Source organism: Protopterus annectens, chromosome 10.part0, assembly GCF_019279795.1.
Source record: "Protopterus annectens isolate FY-2018-M chromosome 10.part0, PAN1.0, whole genome shotgun sequence".
Taxonomy (NCBI): Eukaryota; Metazoa; Chordata; order Ceratodontiformes; family Protopteridae; genus Protopterus; species Protopterus annectens.
Window position 1 is genome coordinate 1563330086 of NC_056744.1, and position 21660 is coordinate 1563351745.

General features: G+C 44.5%; 1 protein-coding gene across 1 annotated transcript in view; it reads left to right on the forward strand.

Moving 5' to 3' along the window:
- Nucleotides 1-21660, forward strand: part of LOC122813733 (CD276 antigen-like) — a 281152-nt gene that overhangs the window by 113815 nt on the left and 145677 nt on the right. Inside the window, exon 3 of the mRNA XM_044086204.1 lies at nt 14575-14928. Within this exon, the coding sequence (XP_043942139.1) occupies nt 14575-14928 (354 nt within the window). The remainder of the gene's footprint in view (nt 1-14574; nt 14929-21660) is intronic.

Below are 21660 nucleotides of genomic sequence, written 5' to 3' on the forward strand. Positions count from 1 at the left end.
TGTGTGTGTGTAGTGTGTAGGGGCCTAGCGTGTGTGTTTTCTTTTAGTGATGTCGAAGGCCCCTAAAGCCATTTTTTCGAAATGCACCGAGTGTGGTCACAAGCTTTCACCGGCTGATGGCCACACTGGCAAGTAGGGTGCCTTGGGGTTGAACACCTCTCCTCGGGTTGCAATTTGCGCCATGCTCAACCCCAGGGCACTTAAGGATCGGAGGTCGGCTGGTTCTGGTGGGCCTTTGCCCCAGACCCGCCCGCCTCCTCAGAGCTCTGTGACCGCCACCCAGTCCTCGGTAGCGGCCACTCCTGCCCTCCCTCCGACCAGGACTCAACCTCCCACTGTGGCTTCGGAGGTGAGGGAGGCCAGGAAAGAGAAGGGGAGAAGCACTTGGCGGGCGTCAAGACTCCTCCTCGGCCCCGCCTGCCAAACGGGCTTTTCACTCCAGGGTTTCTGGTTCGCCTCCTCCTAGGATCCGATCCCCTTGCTTCTCACCAGGACCCGAGGAGGGGGTGACCCGGTCCCCGTCGAGGTCATCGAGGCGGCACTCCAGGCCTGCCTCGGTGGCCTCCTCGAGGTCCACCTTCAGTATGTCGGATGCGGACATGGACCGGATGATGAGGAGGTTCATCCAAGCCCAGATGCAGATGGGAGTGCTCTTGCCTCCCCCCCTCCGGGGGGGAGCTTGACCCCTTTTTTTGCTCCCATCGCTCCTTCTCCAACCCGCCTTCCGGGTTCGGAGCTGTTGGAGCCGAGCCGCGTTGGATCCGGGGGTGGGTCGGTGCCGACAGTGCTAGGCACTTCAGCTCCGACGATTCCCTCGAGTTTGTCGGATCCGACCTCTCGGAGCCATGGGCTGAGCTTCGGATCCGAGGGACTCGGTATGCTTTCGGTCCCGTCCCGGTCGGAGCGCGCGGGTCCTTCGGATTCGATAGTCTCGGCTCTGGGTCCGATCCCCGCCTCGGATCCGAGTGGGAGTCGGATCTCGGATCCGTCAGAGAGCGGCTCCCCCTCTGCTTTCACGTTGGTGGAGAGGGTACTGTTGAGTGCATCCAGGCCTCTGGTCCTGGCTTCGGCTCCCCCCTGCACTCCCTCTCAGCTGGTCCTGGCTCCCCTCACCCGGCCTCGGGCAGCCTGCTTCAGCGCCTCTAGGTGTTCCATTGGAACAGGATATTGCTGGTGAGGACTCCTCGGATAGCCCCCCCCCCCCCCCCGAGGAGGTTCCTCGCAAGTCGAAGTGCAAAAGGAGGCACTCACTGAAGATACGGACTTGGATAAAGGGGAAGGCTCCCCAAGGTCACCCCCCGAAGATGTCTCCTTTGGAGACATCATGGAAATGCTCAGAATCAGGGGGGGGTGGTCTGCCCCCAAGGATTCCTCTGACGAGTCCGTATTCCTAGAGGCGTTTGAGGCAGGGCCATCTACCTCTTGGGTGTCCCCTCCCCCCGACCCCTTGGTGGATCTTATAGCCACTAGGGCTTGGAGGGAGCTGGACACTGTAGAGCCTGTTCCCAAGTGCCCAGACAAAATCTTGAGCCCCCCGGTCAGAGAGAACCCATTGGAGCAGAGGTCCCCCTGTGGATGCCATGTTGGTGGCAGCAGCCACCAAGAGAGAGTTGGCTCAGGAGAGCCCCACGGTTCATCCGCCTAGCAAGGAGTCTCACGCGATGGACCACCTTGGGAAGCGGGCCTTCAGTTCAGCGACCTTCTCCATGAGGGCCATGAATTATATGGCACACGTCATTCAGATGCAGCGGGATCTAATTAAAGAATACGCTGCTTACCCCCCAGGGTCCATGTCAGAAGGGGACAAGCAACTGTACTCCTCCCGAATGTCCCCCCTACATTCTATTTCCGACACCTCTATGCGGCTTTTGTCTCATGCCACTGAGGGAGCCGCTAGAGCAGGCGGAGTCGGGCTGGTCATGAGGAGGCAAGCCTGGCTCCGACATTGTGACTTCTCGGAACCCTTTAAGGCATCATTTGCGAATGCCCCTTTTGATGGTTCTGCATTGTTTGGCAAAACCGTTCGCAACACCCTTGTCCAGAGTGAGAAAGACGGGAAGACGTTGTCTGCTGTCGGAGTCCGCTTCTCTGCTCCCCAGAGGTCCTTTGCCAAGAACCAAAAGGGTCAGAAGAAGATGTGGTTCCAGAAATCGCATCAATCCCAGTCTGCTCCGGACAACCAGTCCTCTCGTGGCAGAGGAGGACAGGGAGGACGCTGCCCTAGAGGCAGAGGGGGTCCCAGGAATTTTGGGTCCAGAGAACCCTTCTCTGAGAGGCCCACGCAGAACCCCTGAGGGGTTACCTGGCTGCTCCACTCTGGAGGCAGTCGGGGGACGTTTTTCGAGGCACCTAGCAATGTGGGAGTCCATAACAATGGATCGCTGGGTGCTTCGTGTTATATCCAGAGGCTACCAAATTCCCTTTCTTGTAACCCCCAGAATCAGAACCCTCCCCGATGTACCACCCAATCAGAGGGAGGCGGCTGCTGCAGAAATTCAGCAACTCTTACAAAAAAGAGCCATCCAGACCGTCCCCCCAGATCAGCTCGGATCAGGGTTTTACTCCAGGTTCTTTCTGGTGCCAAAAAAGTCGGGGGACGTGAGGCCTATCCTGGACCTCTCTCTCTTGAACCTGGCAGTACCAAAAGTAAAGTTCCGGATGGTCACACTGCAATCTATTCTCCCACTACTGCGGGAGAACGACTGGATGTGCTCAGTAGACCTCAAGGATGCGTACTATCATATTCTCGTAGACAGACGCTCCAGGAGGTTTCTCTGCTTCCAGCTGGGAGCCAGCCATTTCCAGTTCAGGGTCCTTCCCTTCAGTCTCACCTCAGCCCCCAGGGTGTTCACCAAGGTCTTGGCAGCGATAGCGGCCCACCTGAGACTCCACGGAATTCAGGTCTTTCCGTACCTGGACGACTGGCTCCTTACCACCCCAACAAGGCATCTTCTTTGCTCATGCAGGGATTATTTCCTCAATCTGGCTCCACTCTTAGGGTTGACCATCAACATGGCCAAATCCTCCCTGGCTCCTACACAAGTGTTGGATTTCATAGGGACGAGGTTGGACTCCAGACTGATGCTTGCTTTCTTGACTCCAGATCGGCTTCAGAACCTGAGGTTGCACGTGCAGGCCATCCTTCAACTTCAAGCTCCTTCGGCGGAATTGGTCCTGAGGGCTCTAGGGTCCATGGTGGCAGCAATTCCGCTGCTGCCATTGGCCTGGCTGAATATGAGGGTCATACAGTGGACCCTCCAGGTACAATGGTCCCTATCTCGCAATCCCCTGTCTCATCCCATTCCCTTAAGCAGGGTTTGCAAAAGGTCACTCGTGTGGTGGCTCCAGTCCTCCAATCTCCACGACGCCCCTTCGCTGCCTCCGCCAGTCGCCACAGTGACCACGGACGCTTCTCGCCTGGGGTGGGGGGGCACTATTCGGGCAGAACAGTCCAAGGCACGTGGAACGACATAGAGACCTCACTGCATATCAACGTCCTGGAGATGAGGGCGGTGCTTTTGACGTTGCAAGCACTTCACAACCCTCTTCCAGTGGGGACGATTGTGGTACAGACGGACAACATGTCAGTCGTCTGGTACATCAACAAACAGGGGGGAACCAGGTCTTACCCTCTCTGCCGCGAGGCCATGAGAGTGTGGGAATGGGCGATATCCACCAACCACTTTCTCATCACAACGCACATTCCGGGACGGTCCAACATTTTAGCGGACAGGCTCAGTCGTACTATCCTGACTCCTTACGAGTGGTCTCTCAATCCTCTAGTGGCAGAGCAAGTATTTACCCGATGGGGGCGACCTTGTTGTGATCTTTTTGCCTCTCCCTCAAATACCAAATGCAACGATTACTTCGCTCTGATCCCCCCTCCGGGGGAGTCCCAGAGAGACTGTCTAGTTCATGCTTGGCCTCCTGGTCTGCTTTATGCTTACCCGCCTCTGCCCCTGATGTTGAAACTATTGCAGAAAGCCAGTCAGTTGGGGAGCAAGATGATCCTCATTGCCCCATTCTGGCCTCGTCAGACGTGGTTCCCTTACCTATGGTCTCACCTGATTCATCTGCCCTGGATTCTGGATCCCCTCCCAGATCTCATTTCACACCCCCTGGGTCTCCCGACTCCAAACCTGGCCAACCTAAAGCTGACGGCTTGGTTGCTCCAGTTCCACTCCTGATAAGGACTCAAATCTCATCACCAGTCAAAGCCATTCTAGTAGCAGCTCACGCCTTCCACCAGAAGGGTCTATCGGAGTAAATGGAAACGTTTTCCATTTGGGCAGAGCACCGTCATTTAGATCCTTTACAGGCGCTGGTAGCGCCGGTTCTAGATTTTCTAACTTCTCTCTTCACCAGGGGCTAGTTCTTCCATGGTCAAGTGCAACTTGCAGCAATTTCACACTATCATGTAGGGCAGGAGTCAGGCCCACTTATTACTTCAAACTGTAAGACCTTCCCATGGGTACCTTCCTCCTCAGGCCCCGGTCAAAGAGATGGTACCTCCATGGGATTATCCCTAGTTTTACAGGCCTTGACTAGCCCCTTCGAGGCGGCCACTGTTGATCTTAAATACCTCTCTTGGAAAACGGCCTTTGGTGGCCATAACTTCAGCCAAGAGGGTCTCGAACTCAGGCTCTCTGTGTCAAACCAACGTATTTGGTCTTCCACCCAGACAGAGTTCACCTCAGGATCAATCCGTCTTTCTACCTAAGGTATCTTGAAGCTAACATTAATCAATCTATTAATCTTCCATATTCTTCCTCAACTATCAAAACAAAGGAGAGTATAAGCTGCACTCTTTAGGCGTGCACAGACAACCACGTTTTTATATTCATCGAACTACTGGTCATAGGCAATCCGATCAGTTGTTTGTCTCCTTTGCCAAAACCACTGCAAGTCGGTTTCTAAAGTTACCCTCTCCGATGGATATCTAGTTGTATTCTCTTAGCATATCAGAGCTCGGAAGGCCTGCACCTCAGAGTCCGTGCTCATTCTACTAGGGCCGTTGCTACATCGGCTGCTTTCAAGGCTAGGGTTTCTCTGGATGACATTTGTTCCGCAGCCACTTGGGCTTCATCTCATACCTTTATCAGCCACTACAAAGTAGATATTGTCTCCCGAGGTAGGGCGTCTTTTGGCTCTGCAGTGCTCAGAATATTCCTTCATGAAGGCCATCCAAGATTTAGGTAACTGGGGGCTCTGTCCCAAAGGTTGCAGACAAATGAAGTTCCTACTTCAGATTAAGTTATGTACTCACCATAACTTTCGATCTGAGTAGTTATCTTCATTTGCCTGCAACCATCCCCCCCCCCTTCCCCCTGACCAATATGATCCTACTTGGGGTTCTTTAGATTAGTTCCCTCTGGGACACAGTATTAGCTGTGCTATGGGGCAAACTTGATCTGAGGTCAGTCAGGGTTGGTAGGGGATTATGGGTAAAGGGAGGAGCTAGGAGCTCGGATCTATGCTGTGATAGAAGTTGCCGGCTCGGATCCGAGATTGGATCCGTATCCCAAAGGTTGCAGACAAATGAAGATACCTACTCAGATGGAACGTTATGGTGAGTACATAACTTCTTATTAATTCCAAGCATCAGTCATTTCTTCCAGCAGCTAAACTCTTGGGTGTAAGGTATGTTGAGCACAAGTTTGTGCTGTGGAAAGTGAGTTGGGGTGAGCCCAAGATAAAGTGGATCCTGGGTCTCAAAAAAGGAACAAAGGGGGGGGGGGTACCAGGTACTGGTGAAGATAGGCATCTGACACAGATTTTACATATGTTTTATATATATATTTTTTGTGTACATGTTATGTCCTGATGTTCTTCGTGTTTCACTGTTGCAGTCATCACACTTGGGTTATCTGCCTGCAGGTAACCCTCAGTCGGCCCGAATACCAGAGTCTTAGTATTTCTGCATCGGGTGCTGTCGCTTCTTCCATGGCGTCAGGCCATCAGGGATATAAAACATGTAGCCGACGCCATTACACCAGTCTTTCTTGCCGAGTGGGAGCCCAAAGCAGAAGCAGTTTGCAAGTACTGGTCGGCCGCTACCTGAAATTTTAATTTTCAAGCTTGTAATCCTGAAGTCTTCTAAAGTTAAGTACCCCGTTGGGGATCCTTTTTCTTGGTCTAACTGATGTCAGAAAAAGTTAACAATTGTCTTGCCTGTGGAAAGCAAATACCTCACAGAGATTTTCATTCTTACTGCGTCACCTGTTTAGGCCCAGACCACAACGTCCCTCGCTGTCGGTTTTGTGCTTTGTTTAATGCCCAAATCATTAGTCGTCGGGCTATCTTTGTTGCTAAATTCTTTCGCTGTCATTCTTCGTATTCTGAAATGGCTTTGATAAGTCATCCGACTACCCATCTTCCGAAAAAACAAAAAGATAAAGACAGAGACAGACCGCATAGGTCCAAAACTGCCGACGACGATTCCGTTAAGCTAGTCGCCAGTCGCTTGGTACTCTAAGTAAAAGCACACTGCAGACCTGATACTCTGCTTCTATGGATTCGTAGGCCTCTGCTGAGACCCATTCGGAGTCTAGTATGCCACAAGATGCTTCTTCGAGTATGGAACCTGCGGATGTCTCTACCTTGGATGGGTCTGGAGCCGCTGTGCAGGCTTTCCAACTTCTGAGGTATAGTCCGTCCTACCGATGTTTGAATCAAACTGGCAACTTTGTTTTTACCCAAAACTACCGAGTTTCTTAGGCTTCAAATCCTTCACGCCTAGAGAACCGATGACCAAAGTGCATGCTCAGCTCCCATGCCACAAAACAAATTAGAGAGAGAATTTATGAACACATGAATGACATTAAGGTGAAAAAGGAGACAAGTGCCCTCTACAAACATTCTGTACTTTGTGAAGGTTTTACAGATTTTAAGTTTGCAATTTTAGATTTGATAAAAACAGACACTAGGGGAGGGGATATTAAGAACATCCTATTACAAAGGGAGGTAAAGTGGCAGTTGAGACTTAAGTCCAATTATTTTCCAGGTCTCAACGAATATATTAACATAAAAGCTATATTAATTGACAAAGCTGCCTCGGTTTGACCCATATTAATATTTAACAACAAAATGACATATTGGGCATGAGGAGAATTATTTTTAGAATATTTGTATATTTTAACTAAGCATTCATATATAACATAATATGTAATTAATTTTTTAATATGTATTTATTGTAGTTTATAATATCTTGGTTTATATTATTATAAAAGGTTTTAAAATGTATTATTTTACTATTGTACACTGTCTTGAAATTAACTACATTATCTCATTTTAAGGTTGTTAATACAACTATAACAACCAAAATTTCTTACACCTTGATTTGAAATACAGTTTATTCTTCTAGACTTTGCAATATTACTCAATTTTTTTAGAAAATACAACATGAAAATTTTTAAAAAAAAACTACAATATGAATTATTAAATTGTTCTTAATACACATTCAAATGTATACAACACACAAATATAAACATATATATTCTTTAGTACAGCTGCACTTTATTTGGTAGTTCTATGAACGCACAAAACATCAAGGGTTAATCAAGTTTGAGAACCCACTTTTGCATAAAAAATGTTTTAATTTGATTGTTTTAATCAATTTATTAATTATTGAATAATTGTTGAGGTTAAAGAATTGTATAAAAATCAGAGGCACTATTGATTCATTATTCTGAAGAAGTCTGCTTTGTGCAGACGAAAGCGCTCAATGTGGTTGGATTTTATGCACTGCTAATTAAAGACTTTTCCTGTTTGTCCGAACGGAACTTTGTTTTTGTTATAGTTTGGCTACTACTTCATTCGTACTCTAGTATCTAGGTCAGTTACTGTTTCCTTTAAGGCAAAAATCTGTTCAGATTGTTTTTTTTACTATTCCATTTAGAAGTTCCAGTTGTTTACTGCATTCTTGTTTGATAATATCCATTTTGTTTTCAAATTTGTCCATTTTTAGTGACAGTTTTTGGATGTTTGTTGTTATAAAATGTCATTCTTTCTTCACCGCACTCTCCTGGTGTGGGTTCTTCGAGTTGCTCATGTTGAGATCTCCAGTAGAAAACTACTTGACAGGAGTAATTAAAAAAAATCTCTTGACTATGTATTAATTTTGAGAAAATAATAGGGCTATGTCAGTCTATCTTTTAGTATACTTTTAGTTAGATTTTTCTAAAAATTAAAGTATATTTCCTGTCAGGATATTAAAATCTAAGCAGAGCTATGGATTTCTGCTGCTATCAGACTGGCATCTTGGCCACGCCTATTTTACCATTTTAGAAGGGCCGATGTATATGTGTAGTATACATCTGAAAACCGTTATTCACACAACTTTTTATCTTAACCCCTTGCAACATCTTAATTTTCTCCTTCCTTTACAAGCTTTCATATAGTTTATCCTTAAAATAACTTCCTTGGCTATGAATTTGGTACTTGTCAGTAAGCTCCTCTTTGTATAAACAAAGCCTTTCTTTCATATACAGTCAAACTAGAATTGAAATGTAATGTATCTACATGGAACTATAAGCTAAACTATCCGCATGAAACCGAAGCCTAACATATCTGCATAGAACTGAAATATAATATATCTTTGTGGAACTGAAACCTAACATATCTTGATGATCTTTAATGTAACATTGTGATTAAAGTGCGAGTGCTCTGTATTAGTAGTACTATTTTAAATACTTGTGATAATTTTAGCAATACTTAATGGTGTTTGGCTGATTGACTGTACCGATGTTCATAATATTTGTTAATTCCAAGCATCAGTCATTGCATCCAGCAGCTAAACTCTTGGGTGTAAGGTATGTCGAGCACAAGTTTGTGCTGTGGAGAGTGAGTTGGGTTGAGCCCAAGAAAAAGTGGATCCTGAGTCTCAAAAAAGCAACAAAGGGGGGGGGGGTACCAGGTACTGGTGAAGATAGACATCTGACACAGAATTTACATATGATTTATATATATTTTTTGTGTACATGTTATGTCCTGATGTTCTTCATGTTTCACTGTTGCAGTCATCACACTTGGGTTATTTGCCTGCAGGTAACTCTGTCGGCCCGAATACCAGACTCTTAGTATTTCTGCATCGGGTGCTGTCGCTTCTTCCATGGCGTCAGGTCGTCAGGGATATAAAACATGCAGCCGACACCATTACACCAGTCTTTCTTGCCGAGCGGGAGCCCAAAGCAGAAGCAGTTCGCAAGTACTGGTCGGCCGCTACCTGAAATTTTCATTTTCAAGCTTCAAGCTTGTAATCCTGAAGTCTTCTAAAGCTAAGTACCCCATTGGGGATCCTTTTTTCTTGCTCTAACCGATGTCAGAAAAAGTTAACTATTGTCTTGCCTGTGGAAAGCAAATACCTCACAGAGATTTTCATTCTTACTATGTCACCTGTTTAGGCCCAGACCACAACGTCCCTCGCTGTCAGTTTTGTGCTTTGTTTAACGCCCAAATCATTAGTCGTCGGGCTATCTTTGTTGCTAAATTCTTTCGCTTTCGTTCTTCGTATTCTGAAATGGCTTTGATAAGTTATCTGACTACCCATCTTCCGAAAAAACGAAAAGATAAAGACAGAGACAGACCACATAGGTCCAAAACTGCCAACGACGCTTCCGTTAAGTTAGTCACCAGTCCGCCGGTACTCAGTAAAGTTACTTTGCAGACCCTGATGTCTGCTTCTATGGATTCGCAGGCCTCTGCTGAGACCCATTTGGAGTCTGGTATGCCGCGAGATGCTTCTTCGAGTATGGAACCTGTGGATGTCTCTACCTTGGATAGGTCTGGAGCCGCTGTGCAGGCACCAGCTTCTGAGGGTGCATCCCATCCTACCGATGTTTGAATCAAACTGGCAACTTTGTTTTTACCCAAAACTACCGAGTTTCTTAGGCCCAGAGTACGCACTACGCCTAGAGAACCGATGACCAAAGTGCATGCTCAAGCTCCCATGCCACAAAAACAAATGCTTCGAATGGCTGAAGACTTTATTACCCTAGTTAGGGGAAGCCAGCCTTCCCCTGCTAAGAGACTAAGAATTGAGTTTCCTTCTGATTCTACAGACCAGGAGTCCGATGACTCTGACCCTTCTGATCATCAGGGCATGCCTATGAGGATTCAGATGCAGAGGAATCCATTCCCTCTGCCTCTCCTCCAGAGGATTTTTCTTTAGGTGAAACTTTTTGCATACTTTGAGAGAGCATTTCCACTGGGAATGCCAAGACTACCCTCAGTCCAAAAAGAAACTCAGAGAATTTTTAGAGTTGCCTCAGCACAGGCCTCTAGCTATACCCCATGTACTGGATGTTGCAGATGATGTTTTTATGGAATCCAGTTTTACTCCAGATACATTACACCCAGACCCTAGGAAACATCACGGGTACTACAGAGTACCTGATTCCCACAAATTTCTCTTCAAGAATCCCAATTCGGATCCAGAAACCATTTCCCAGGGACTTGAGGGTATTAAGGCTACTACAGCCAAAAATTTTACACCTTCGGACAGGGATTCCAGAGCTTTAGACAGATGGGGTAAGAAGGTGTATACCTCTGCAACTCTTGCCATCAGGGCATTGAATTGCATTCTGAAAACCAAGTTAGTAAACATACTTTGCAGTGTGGCTTTGATGCCTTAGAAGCATCTTGCAGGGCTGCAGTCACTGGGTCTGTACTGAGAAGGCATGCTTGGCTGAGGGAGCAATCCTTACCAGATCATGTCAAATCCAAATTACTAGATGCTCCTTTAAATAAGGACCGTTTGTTTGGCACCAAAGCAGAAGAAGTTCTTAAAAAGATGGAAGAAAAAGCTAAATCTATGCAAACTGTCAAATAATTTTTATAAGTGCAACCACCTAGATTCAGTAGGCATTGGCCTTCAAAAAACTGGTCATTTCTAGCCCCTTCCAGGCCTTCCCAGGCCAGACCCAGGGGAAACAGGCCACCCAGACTACAGTCTCGGGGTATGCAGAGGTCTAAACAATGGAGTGCCCCCACCTCAAAAACGGAGTGGTAAGCCACCCCCTTATGGAAAAAGTTCACATGACTTTTCAATTATCCTTCCCAGAAATGCCCAGTTACTTGTGCCCCTAGGAGGAAAACTTGCCCTTCATGCAAAAAATTGGATGTCTATTACTCAGGACCAATGGGTCCTAAACGTATCCCAGGGGTAAAATTCTCCTTCCATTCACTGCCAACCCCAAGTGGGTTTCCAGACCTTCCTCCAAACTAGTGGGCAGAGGCTCAAAAGCAAGTACTTTCCCTGCTCAATATCAGAGCTATTCAACCTGTTCCAGTAGAACAAAAGGGTCAGGGTTTCTACTCCAGATTCTTCCTGGTGCCCAGAAAAGAGAGCTCTTGGCGCCCAATCCTGGATCTTTCAATTCTCATCACCTTTCTGGTGGTCCCAAAATTCAAGATGCTTACCCTGCAACAGCTTCTTCTTATGCTAGCCAAGGATGCCTGGTTCGTCACTCTAGACTTAAAAGAAGCTTATCTGCACATGCCCATAAGGGAGTCATGCAGGAAATGTCTACGTTTCAGGGAAGGTTTTATGCACTTCCCTTTGGCTTATCTACTGCGCCCAGAGTATTCACAAAGTGCCTGGCTCCAGCCATTGCATACTGCAGACAGAGAAATATCCAAATGTACCCATACTTGGATGACTGTCTGATTCAGGTAGACAGTCAGAAATTGCTACTTCAGCACCTGGCATTTGTAAAAAGCCTTCTCACTTCATTGGGGTATACCATCAACAAAATGAAATCACAACTGGTACCCAGTCAGAAAATCGTATTCCTGGGAGCAAGCTTGGACATAACTTCCCAGATGGCATTTCTCACTTCAGAGAACAGGTCTATCTGACAAATTACTTCAAACAAATGGCCACCAGAACCCAACTATCTGCAAGGAAAATTCTACAACCCCTAGGGTTCATGGCCTCATGTATTCTGCTGATTCCATATGCAAGACTGCATATGAGGAAACTTCAGTGGTACTTAAGTCTTTGGTGCCAACATTCTTAGGACCTGGAAAGTCATTCCTATCATACCTTGTCTAAGGGCAGAGTTCCTTTTGTGGGCAGAAGCATGCAACCACAACAAGGGACTGCTTTTCACTCAACCCCTCACCACCCAAACCCTGACAACAGATGCATCAGACTATGCATGGGGGGCTCACATGACAGGAAAATGCATTCAGGGCCATTGGAGTCCAGGGCAGATTCTCCTGCACATCAATCAAAAAGAGATGATAGTTGTACAGAATGCTCTGACAGCCTTCAAACACCTAATCCTTCCAGGAGAACTGCTTATAAAAACAGACAACACCACAGTTATGTGGTACATAAACAAACAGGGGGGAACCCATTATTACCTACTCTGCAGGTTAGCCATGGCCCTGTGCAACACAGCCTAGAGCAATCAAGTGCATCTACAAACTTAATTCCTGCCAGACGACAATATTCACTGGCAGATGAATTAAGCAGAAATCTTCTTGACCCACACGAGTGGAAATTGGAGCCCAACACCTTCTACCTACTGATCCAGAGGTGGGGGACACTGGAGGTGGACCTCTTTGCCTCCCACGAGAACCACCAGTTGAGCAAATTCTGCACCAGGAACCCTCACAGCAGGGCCTGGAAGGTGGATGCCCTATTTGGATGCCCTATCCTTTCAATGGGAAAACCTCTCAATTTATGCCTTTCCTCCTCTGCTGCTTCTCTCTTGAGTACTACTCAAGATAAAACAGGACAGGCCAGGGGCAATCCTTATTGCCCCAGATTGGCCATGCCAGCACTGTTACCCACTTTTACACAGCCTAACAGTGCCACCTTGGCACCTTCACCAGACTCCTACCCTGCTGTCTCAGCAGGAGGGACAGATTTTGCATCCACAATTGCAAACCCTAAACCTTGCAGCCTGGCTTATCCCTTGAACACCCCACCAGCAGCCCTCAGCAAACAGGTGCTGGATGTCATTCTTGAAGCCAGAAGGCCTAGTACTAGGAAATCCTATGCTGAGAAGTGGAAAAGATATTGTTCCTGGAATCATTCTCAAGGAAAGAACACAGCAGTCCCCTCCTTACCTCTAATCCTGGATTACCTAGCAGAGCTACTCCACAGAGGCCTATCCTTCTCCTCCATTAAGATTCATGCCTCTGCCATCTCAGCTCATTACAATACTGAGCCACCTCTGTTTTCCCACCCTCTCATCAAACAGTTCCTGAGAGGGGCAAACAATTTAAGGCCCTCTAGGAGAGCACACACCCCTGCCTGGGACCTTAACTTTGTAATGGAAAAGCTCATGCTTCCCCCTTTTGAACCTGCTGCCTCAGCAGAGTTAAAATTCCTTTCTTGGAAAACAGCCTTGCTTTTAGCCATAACTTCAGCAAGAAGAGTGTCTAAGTTACAGGCACTAATGGCTGTGGAATCCTTCATTATTTTCCGTGCTGACAGGGTTTCCCTCAGGACTAACCCGTCCTTTATGCCCAAGGTGCTGTCCAGTGTGGCTCTTAACCAATCCATCCATTTGCCAACTTTTTTCCCTAACCCTCAGAATAAAGGGGAAAGGATCCTGCACTCCTTGGACATGCACAGATAGCTTAGGTTCTACCTTGACAGGATTAAGCCTTTCAGAAAATCTGACCAGCTGCTAGTCATCTTTGCTACAGGGGCAGAGGGTAAGGCTATTTCAAAACAAACCATTTCCAAATGGATAGCATACTGCATCCGTTTCTGCTACAAGCACCATGGTAAACCTACCCCACAGGGGATCAGACCACATTCCACTAGGGCTACTTCCACCTCTACAGCATTTCTCTGGGGAGTCCCTACCAGGGACATTCTGGAAGCTGCACCCTGGAGGTCTGTACACACCTTCACCAAGTATTACCACTTGCCTATCTTTTCTAAATCCAGGGCTGGATTTGCTACAGCAGTTTTGCAAGACCTACTAGCCAGCCCTAACACTTATTGACTGCCTCCACCTTTCCTCAGCTTTGGGAATCAACCCAAGTGTGATGACTGCAACAGTGAAATACGAAGAACATAGTACAGTTGTGTACACCTACCATAAATGTAGATGTTAGTGTATTCAGTGTTGCAGTCCTGGTTTCCCTCCCTCCAGCCCCCTGGTTTGCTCAATTATTCTATGTTTCCTCTCTATGGACATTCCTTATGTTCCTTATGGCATTAGTATTTACTTTTTACTGTCGGTATTCCCCACCATATACTAACTCCCTATCTGGGTGCTTCTGACATTTGGGGCAACAAAAACTGATGTAATGCGGTGGCTGCATGTTTTATACCCCTGATGACCTGATGTCTTGGAAGAAGCGACAGCACCCAATGCAAAAATACTAAGACTGTGGTATTCAGGCCGACTGAGGGCTACCTGCAGGCAGATAACTCAAGTGCGATGAATACACTCGAACATCTACATTTATGGTAAGTGTACACAGCTGTACTTTCTGTTTACAAAGGTTCGGTACAAAGATATTTGATTAAAAAAAATGCATTTTAGCACCTCCTGCTGGCCACATGATAACTTGCACCATGTTACAGGCTGTTTTGCTTTGCTGTAGGTGTTCGATTAGTGGTGATGAATGAACCTCTGCAACATGTTGCAGCTGGCAAAAATGTTACTCTGCACTGTGCATTTACACCAGAAGAAAACCATGAACCAGATCAGCTTGAAGTTCAGTGGCACGTACGTAAGAGGAGTCAGTGGACTGTTCTCCAAACTTATAAGGCAAAGCAGATGGCAAATGAGGAGAGACAGTACTACGGAAGGATCTGTATTGACCCTAACAAGCTCATTGATGGAATTGCTTCTCTTCAGATTCAGAATGTAACACTTAAGGACAGTGGTGAATATCGGTGCATCATCATTGATGGAGGAGGAGCAGCATTTGAGTCATCCCAACTGATTGTGTTAGGTACTTTGTTAACATTGAGATTTCTGAAGTTTTATCTCTACAGTTTAATGCCATTTGTCATCAACGTGTCTTTCTTTGTAGAATCTAGATTTGAAGATTTGTCTGTGCAGTTTGGTGCCAGTCATCAGCATGTGTTTCTCTTTTGTGGTATGTAGTTCTGAAGCTTTATCTCTGCAGTTTAGTGCAATTCAATGTGGATCTGTTTTTCTCATTTAAATGATGTAGGTCACATTCATGCAAATAAATTCATCAGATGCAGTTTGATTAAACCACCTTACTGAAACTGCATCTGATATATATATATATATATATATATATATATATATATATATATATATATATATATACATATATAAAATGAAGCAAAACCATGCACAACCTGTACAAAAATCTTGCCTCATTTACCCTGTTGTAAATAACTCTAGGGTCCACTGCAACAAAGGAGGTAAGGAGAAATCACTTTAGTGTAACCCATTTAAAGAAACTGGCATTTTCAACAAACTGTTTACAAATGCTGGTTTACAGGTTCATATGTGTTTACTAGGACTAACAACCACAAGGGCCTTTTTAAGCCTAGCCATGCATCCCAAATTTCTGACAAGCTCTGGTACCATTGATAAGTGTAAGCAGGGGCTTGGAGATGAAACATTTACAAGCAGGGGCCTGGGAGATGAACCATTTACAGGCTACCTGTATCCATTAGACACTTGGGTGCCATATCAGTGAGGAATTTCCTGTTCCACATCCAGTTGTCCAGGTTACACTTGCTTGGGTTAGGGAGGAACTCTGTTTACACTGTTAGGTGTCCACAAAGGAGGATGGAGAGGCAGCTAAGGTAGAGAAGAAAATTAGTCTAAATTTGGGATGGGAAAGAATGTTGATGCAAACTGAGTAACACAGAATAGTGTTCAATATGATTTCTGGAAAATAAAAACGGTTTGGGAAGCCTCAGTGTGATTCTCCAAAACTGTTAAGGAAGTGGGTTAAGAACTATTAACACCTCTGACCACTTTTTTAACAGCCATGGGAGAATTAAGCATTAACCAAAGACAAGAAAAAGACAAATGTGAGAGAAACACAAAATACAGTGTATTTAGGTTAATTGTACTGGTTGGACAATTGATAGGAAACATTATAAAGAAAATTAGTATTGACTACATGAAACCAGTAGAAATCAGGCTCTATAGTAGCATGGATTTCACAGTATGAAGGGTCATGTCAGGTAACTCTTGAGTTCTTTGCCGAGGTCACAAAAGCAACAACAGGCAGTAGCATGGATATATAATTCCGTATTAGGTTCATGGAACATGTTAGGGATGTGAAAAATAAGAGGGAAAATAAAATAATTGCTTCACATTTTAATACATTTCATAATGGTGATGTGTCTTTATTAAAAGGCACTGTTTTAGAAAGTGTGAAATGTTTATTTGATGATGAAAATGTATTGAAACAAAGGTTGTTGTACAAAGAAAGCATTTTTATTTTAAAGTATAAAACTATGACACCCACAGGTCTTAATAATGAGCTTAATTGGAAATGTCTAATTTAAGACAGGATTTTATTATATAATTATATAATTTTTTAATTAAAGTAGGGTGTGTGTTATTAATTAGAAATTTCTATATAAGAACATGTATTTTGCATTTTGAATGCTTGATATTCCTTGAAGGTGGAAACACCGAAGCGCTAGAAAATAAAGAGATTTACTTTCTGCTTGTGCCCTTTATTTCACAGTCGGTGAATTTTTTGTTGGGGGCAGAGTTGTTCTATTTTGTGTGGAAGAAGGAAGTTTTGTTGTCTTTACAGTAGCATGGATATAGCCTCCTTTAATTTTATAAACTTGTTTAAAAAGTCTCCTAGAAAATGACTATGTAAGTTAATCTTGGATTATGTCCAGCAGTGCTATGCTGAATCACAAACTGCCATTAGGCCACAAAAGGGACTAGTCTATGAAAACCTCAGTGAAAAATAAATGGGCATATGATGCTGGGGAGTCTCTGCGTTTGATAACTGATGGGATTTTCATTTTGCTGTTCTCAGCTTAACTGTTTTTAACTTTCATCCCTGAACTTTCATTCCTACTGACAGCACATACAATGGCGTCAAGTCCTGGGCAATGACAGTGTGCCTGGTCCCTGCACTATATACTTATATGTCCCTCTTCTACTTATCCAGAATGGATCTTGATCATCACATTCCTACATGCAGTGCATTAGAAGGTCAAGGATTCCAGGTGTTCATTTTGCAACATATTATTAACCAGAATCCATACTGGTATGTTTTTTTTTCCCTGATCAGGAGTTTGATATTATCCATTGCTATAACTGCTAGCATTTGTGCCCAGCCATGTGGAGATGGAAAAAGAAAAAGTAATAGCCCCCATAACTCCACTCAAGAAGAGTGGATGAATGCACCCCAGTGAGGGATCAACAGAACTGTCACAAAGAAAGTGTATGCAAAAGAAACATTTATTGACCACAAAATCAAGCGCCTTCGTCAGAGTGTAACCAAGACTTCATCAGAATCTATTAAAAAAATCCCCCTCACAAATTTAAATCCCCCTCTATAAAATACACGTTTTAAAAGCACCAGTAGTGTATTAAAGCACTTCAATTAAATCTAAAATGAACAGTTGTGTGGTAAGTCTGATCTGCCAAGTTAATTTTTAAACAAAGTGTTCTGATTTTTGTTTTTTATTTCATAAGACTGTTTGTAGATGCAGTCCCTAAATTTTCGCTGGGTTAAACAACCACATTCCCAGTAAAAAACAAAACTGAGAACAACACTTAGTTTAAGAAAATTTCTCTAAGTTTCCAGCAAACATATTCTTATTGTTTTGAGTTGATATGGTTTATGTGGTTGAAAAAGGTCCTGGGGGTTCTTGAGCAGATCTGATGAAAGCTAAAGAATTAACTTGGCAGATCAGACTTCACACACACTCCTTCCTGGGCCTTAGCAAAAGTTTCAGTCGTAAGTGTTTTAAGACTGCATTCTTATCTGGTGTAGATTGATAAGGTTTTAATTAATATGCGCATTTTATATAATAGATATATTTTTATTTTAAAATGTTTAAAGCATAAAATAGAACTTTTTGCATGTAATGTACTGTGAACTTTCAAGTATCAATCAGTTAATTTAATTGAAGTGTTTAATACAATATCAGTGCTTTCAGAATGTGACTTTTTTAGAGGGGGATTTAAATTTGTGATGGTGAATTGTTTAATAAATTCTGATGAAGTCTTTGTTACACCTTGACAAAAGTTCTTAGTTTTGTGGTCAATAAACTTTTCTTTTGCATACACTTTGTGGCAGTTCAGTTTCTTCCAGTTCTGTGTTGTGGTTTCAACATATTCTTGTGTGGTTCCTGGTCTGCTGTGTGATGTCTTCTCCAAACTTGTCTCACAAGACATTTTGGAAGGTAGAGGCTTTTTTCTTTAAGTGCTTTCAGAGTTTAATATGTGCTTTCCCTTTTCCTCTAAATCAGAAGCACAATTCAACATAAGTCAGGATGAGTTCAGTTTAATCTTAATAGCTCCCTCCTGACCTGAGCAACAGTGGTATTCTCTGCTAATTAATTTTATTACTCTTCTACCATGGCCTTTACCTCTACACAAGTCCTTACCGACTCAACAGTAGGATATGGTACTATGTCCCAATCTCAAACTCTAAACCTGTTGCCTTAGAAGACATAATTTGAGTCCTAATAATAGATCGGTTTTCTACTCAAGTTCTTAATATCTGAAAAGGACTTTAAAGGATTAATACAACAAAATCTCCCATTAAGAAGTAAGAAGTCTTTCATTTTCATCTATTACAGCATCCAGTTCCAATGCTTTTAGGCTAGTTACAGAATTTAGTTGATTCAAACTTAGCTTATTCATTAATCAGTGTACACGTTTAAGCAATCTCATTTTGTATACCAGCCACCTCAGAAGTAACAGTATAACTGTTTAAGGTCTTCATTACAGAAGATGTTCATCGTGTTTCACTGTTGCAGTCATTACTCTTGGGTTATCCTGCTGACAGGCTACCCTCAGTCGGCCAGAATTCCAAAGTCTAGGTCCGGCGTTGGTTGCTGTCGTCTCTTCCCTGACGTCAGTGCGCCAGGGGTATAAAAGATGCAGCCGACACCATTTTCTTCAGTCATTCTTGCCGCGCGGTGCCCGAAGCAAAAGCAGTTCGCAAGTGCCGGTCGGCCGACTCCTGAGATTTTCAAATCCGAATTTCAGAACCGAAGTCTTCATTAAAGCTAAGTATCCCGTTGAGGAAACTTTTTTCTTGCTCCAGACCGATGTCAGAAAAAGTTAACAATTGTATTTCTTTTGGAAAGCAAATACCTCATAAGGATTTTCACTCTTACTGTATTCCTTGCCTAGGCCCTGATCACAACATTGCTAGCTGCCGGTTTTGTGCTAGATTTAACCAGAGCACTATTAAGCGGCGGTTCGATTTTGCATTTCATTACTTTGGCCGAAGATTTAATTATATAATGCCGTCGGAACAGCCGACAACTGGAGTTTAAAAAAACGCAAGGACAAGGAAAAGGATAGGCATCCTAGGTCCAAAACCGATGACAAAGCCTCTGCTAGGCCAGTCGCCGGTTCGCCAGTTCTCAGTGAGACGCTTTCGCAGCCCCTGGGGCCCGCTACCTCAGAGCCACAGGCTGCTTCTGACTCCCACGTGGAGCCGACTGGGCCTCTGGATACTCAAGGTATTGGACACTCGGAAATCATTCCCTCAGATGGGTCCGGAGCCGCTGAGTAGGCATCGGCTTCTGAAGATGTCTTCAGACCTACACAACTATATATTAAGCCATCTTCAGCTTCAAAGACAAAGACTAAAGCAACTCTAAAGACAAAGAAACAAGTAGAGCATGTTCCTACTCAATTTCCCATGCCTAAAAAACAGATGCTCAAACTGGCCGAAGACCTAATTACTTTTATCAGGGGCTCCCATCCTCCTCCTGATAAGAGGCCTAGGCAAGAGACAGAGTATGATTCTTCTGATCAGGTTTCTATTTCCTCTGATTCCTCCTCTGAACAGGATTACTCCATGCTTCCCTATGAGGATTCCGATGCTGAAGAATCCATTCCTTCAGCCTCTCCTCCTGAGGATTATTCTTTTGGGGAAACCCTGCATACCATGAGGGAGCATTTCCACTGGGAGAGCCAAGATTATTCTGAATCTAAGAAAAGGCTCAGAGACTTTCTGCTACTTCCTTAGCACAGACCCCTTGCTATTCCACCTGTTCTAGACATTGTAGATGATGCATTTTCAGAGTCTGGCCTGTCCTTGACTCTTTACCCCCTGCACCTGCTAAGCCAGACAGATACTACAGGGTCCCGGATTCTCATAAATTTCTATATAAAAACCCCGCTGCTGACCCAGGAACTATATCTCAGGATCCCAAAGGGGTTAAAGCTTCCACTACAAAAACCCTGTCCCCTCTGATAGGAATTCTAGGGCTCTAGACAGATGGGGTAAAAAAGTCTTCACTTCTGCTACCTTGGCTGTAAGGGCTTTAAATTGTCGGTTTCATATGCTTAAATATCAGCAATATTTAATGTCACTGCTTAAGCAGAAATTGTTGACAAATACTGAATGTTCAGAGAACAAGGAATTGCAGGATTTATTCCATGCAGCTAAGCAAGTGGGAAAGCATACTTTGCAATGTGGTTATGATTCACTGGAGGCCTCTTGCAGGGCCGCTGTTACAGGTACTGTTATTAGTAGGCATGCTTGGTTAAAGGAAAAGAATCTGCCTGATCATGTTAAAGCAAAATTATTAGATGCACCATTACAGCATGATACTTTGTTTAGTACTAAAGCAGAAGAGGTGTTGAAAAAAAATGGGGGATAAAGCAAAATCCATGCAGTCAAGGATTTCTTACAGGTACAGCCACCCAGGTTTAGCAGGAACTGGCCTTCTAAATATTGGTCCTTTCCAGTGTCAGACCACAAAGAGGCAGATACAGGCACCCCAGAGGCAGATTTCAGCCCCAAGGCTCATACAGGCCTAAACAATGGGGTGCTCCTACCTCCAAAAGCGGAGAAGACAAATCACAACCATACAGGAAACAGTCCCAATGACTTTCCTCTGCCAGATCCAAGCACTTTTCTTTTGGCAGCCCCCTTAGAGGGAAAACTAGCACTTTTTTCATCAAATTGGCAAATGGTTACCCAAGACAATTGGGTCCTGAACATAGTGTCCCAAGGCTACAGGTTCCATTTTCACACCCTACCAAGGTCAAAAGGTATGCCAGACCTGCCACACAATCAATGGGCAGAGGCACAAAAACAAATTACAGCCCTCATGGACATGAGCGCCATTCAGCAAGTACCACAACAAGAGCAGGGGCAAGGATTTTACTCCAGACTTTTCCTATTACCCAGAAAGGACAAAACCTGGAGACAAATACTGGACCTGTCTATACTAAATACGTTTCTGGAAGTTACAAGATTCCAGATGTTGACTCTACAGCAGCTACTGCCCATGCTGGGCAAGAAGGCTTGGCTCGTAACTTTGGACCTAAAAGAGGCATACTTGCATGTCCCAATCAGACAAACTTGCAGAAGATACCTCAGATTCATAGCTGGCTCAATGCATTACCAATTCTCTGCACTGCCCTTTGCAGACAAAGAGGAATTCAAATATATCCCTACTTGGACGACTGCCTAATTCAAGCAGAGAACAAAGACATTCTTCTAAAGCATTTGGCGTTTGTAAAAAGA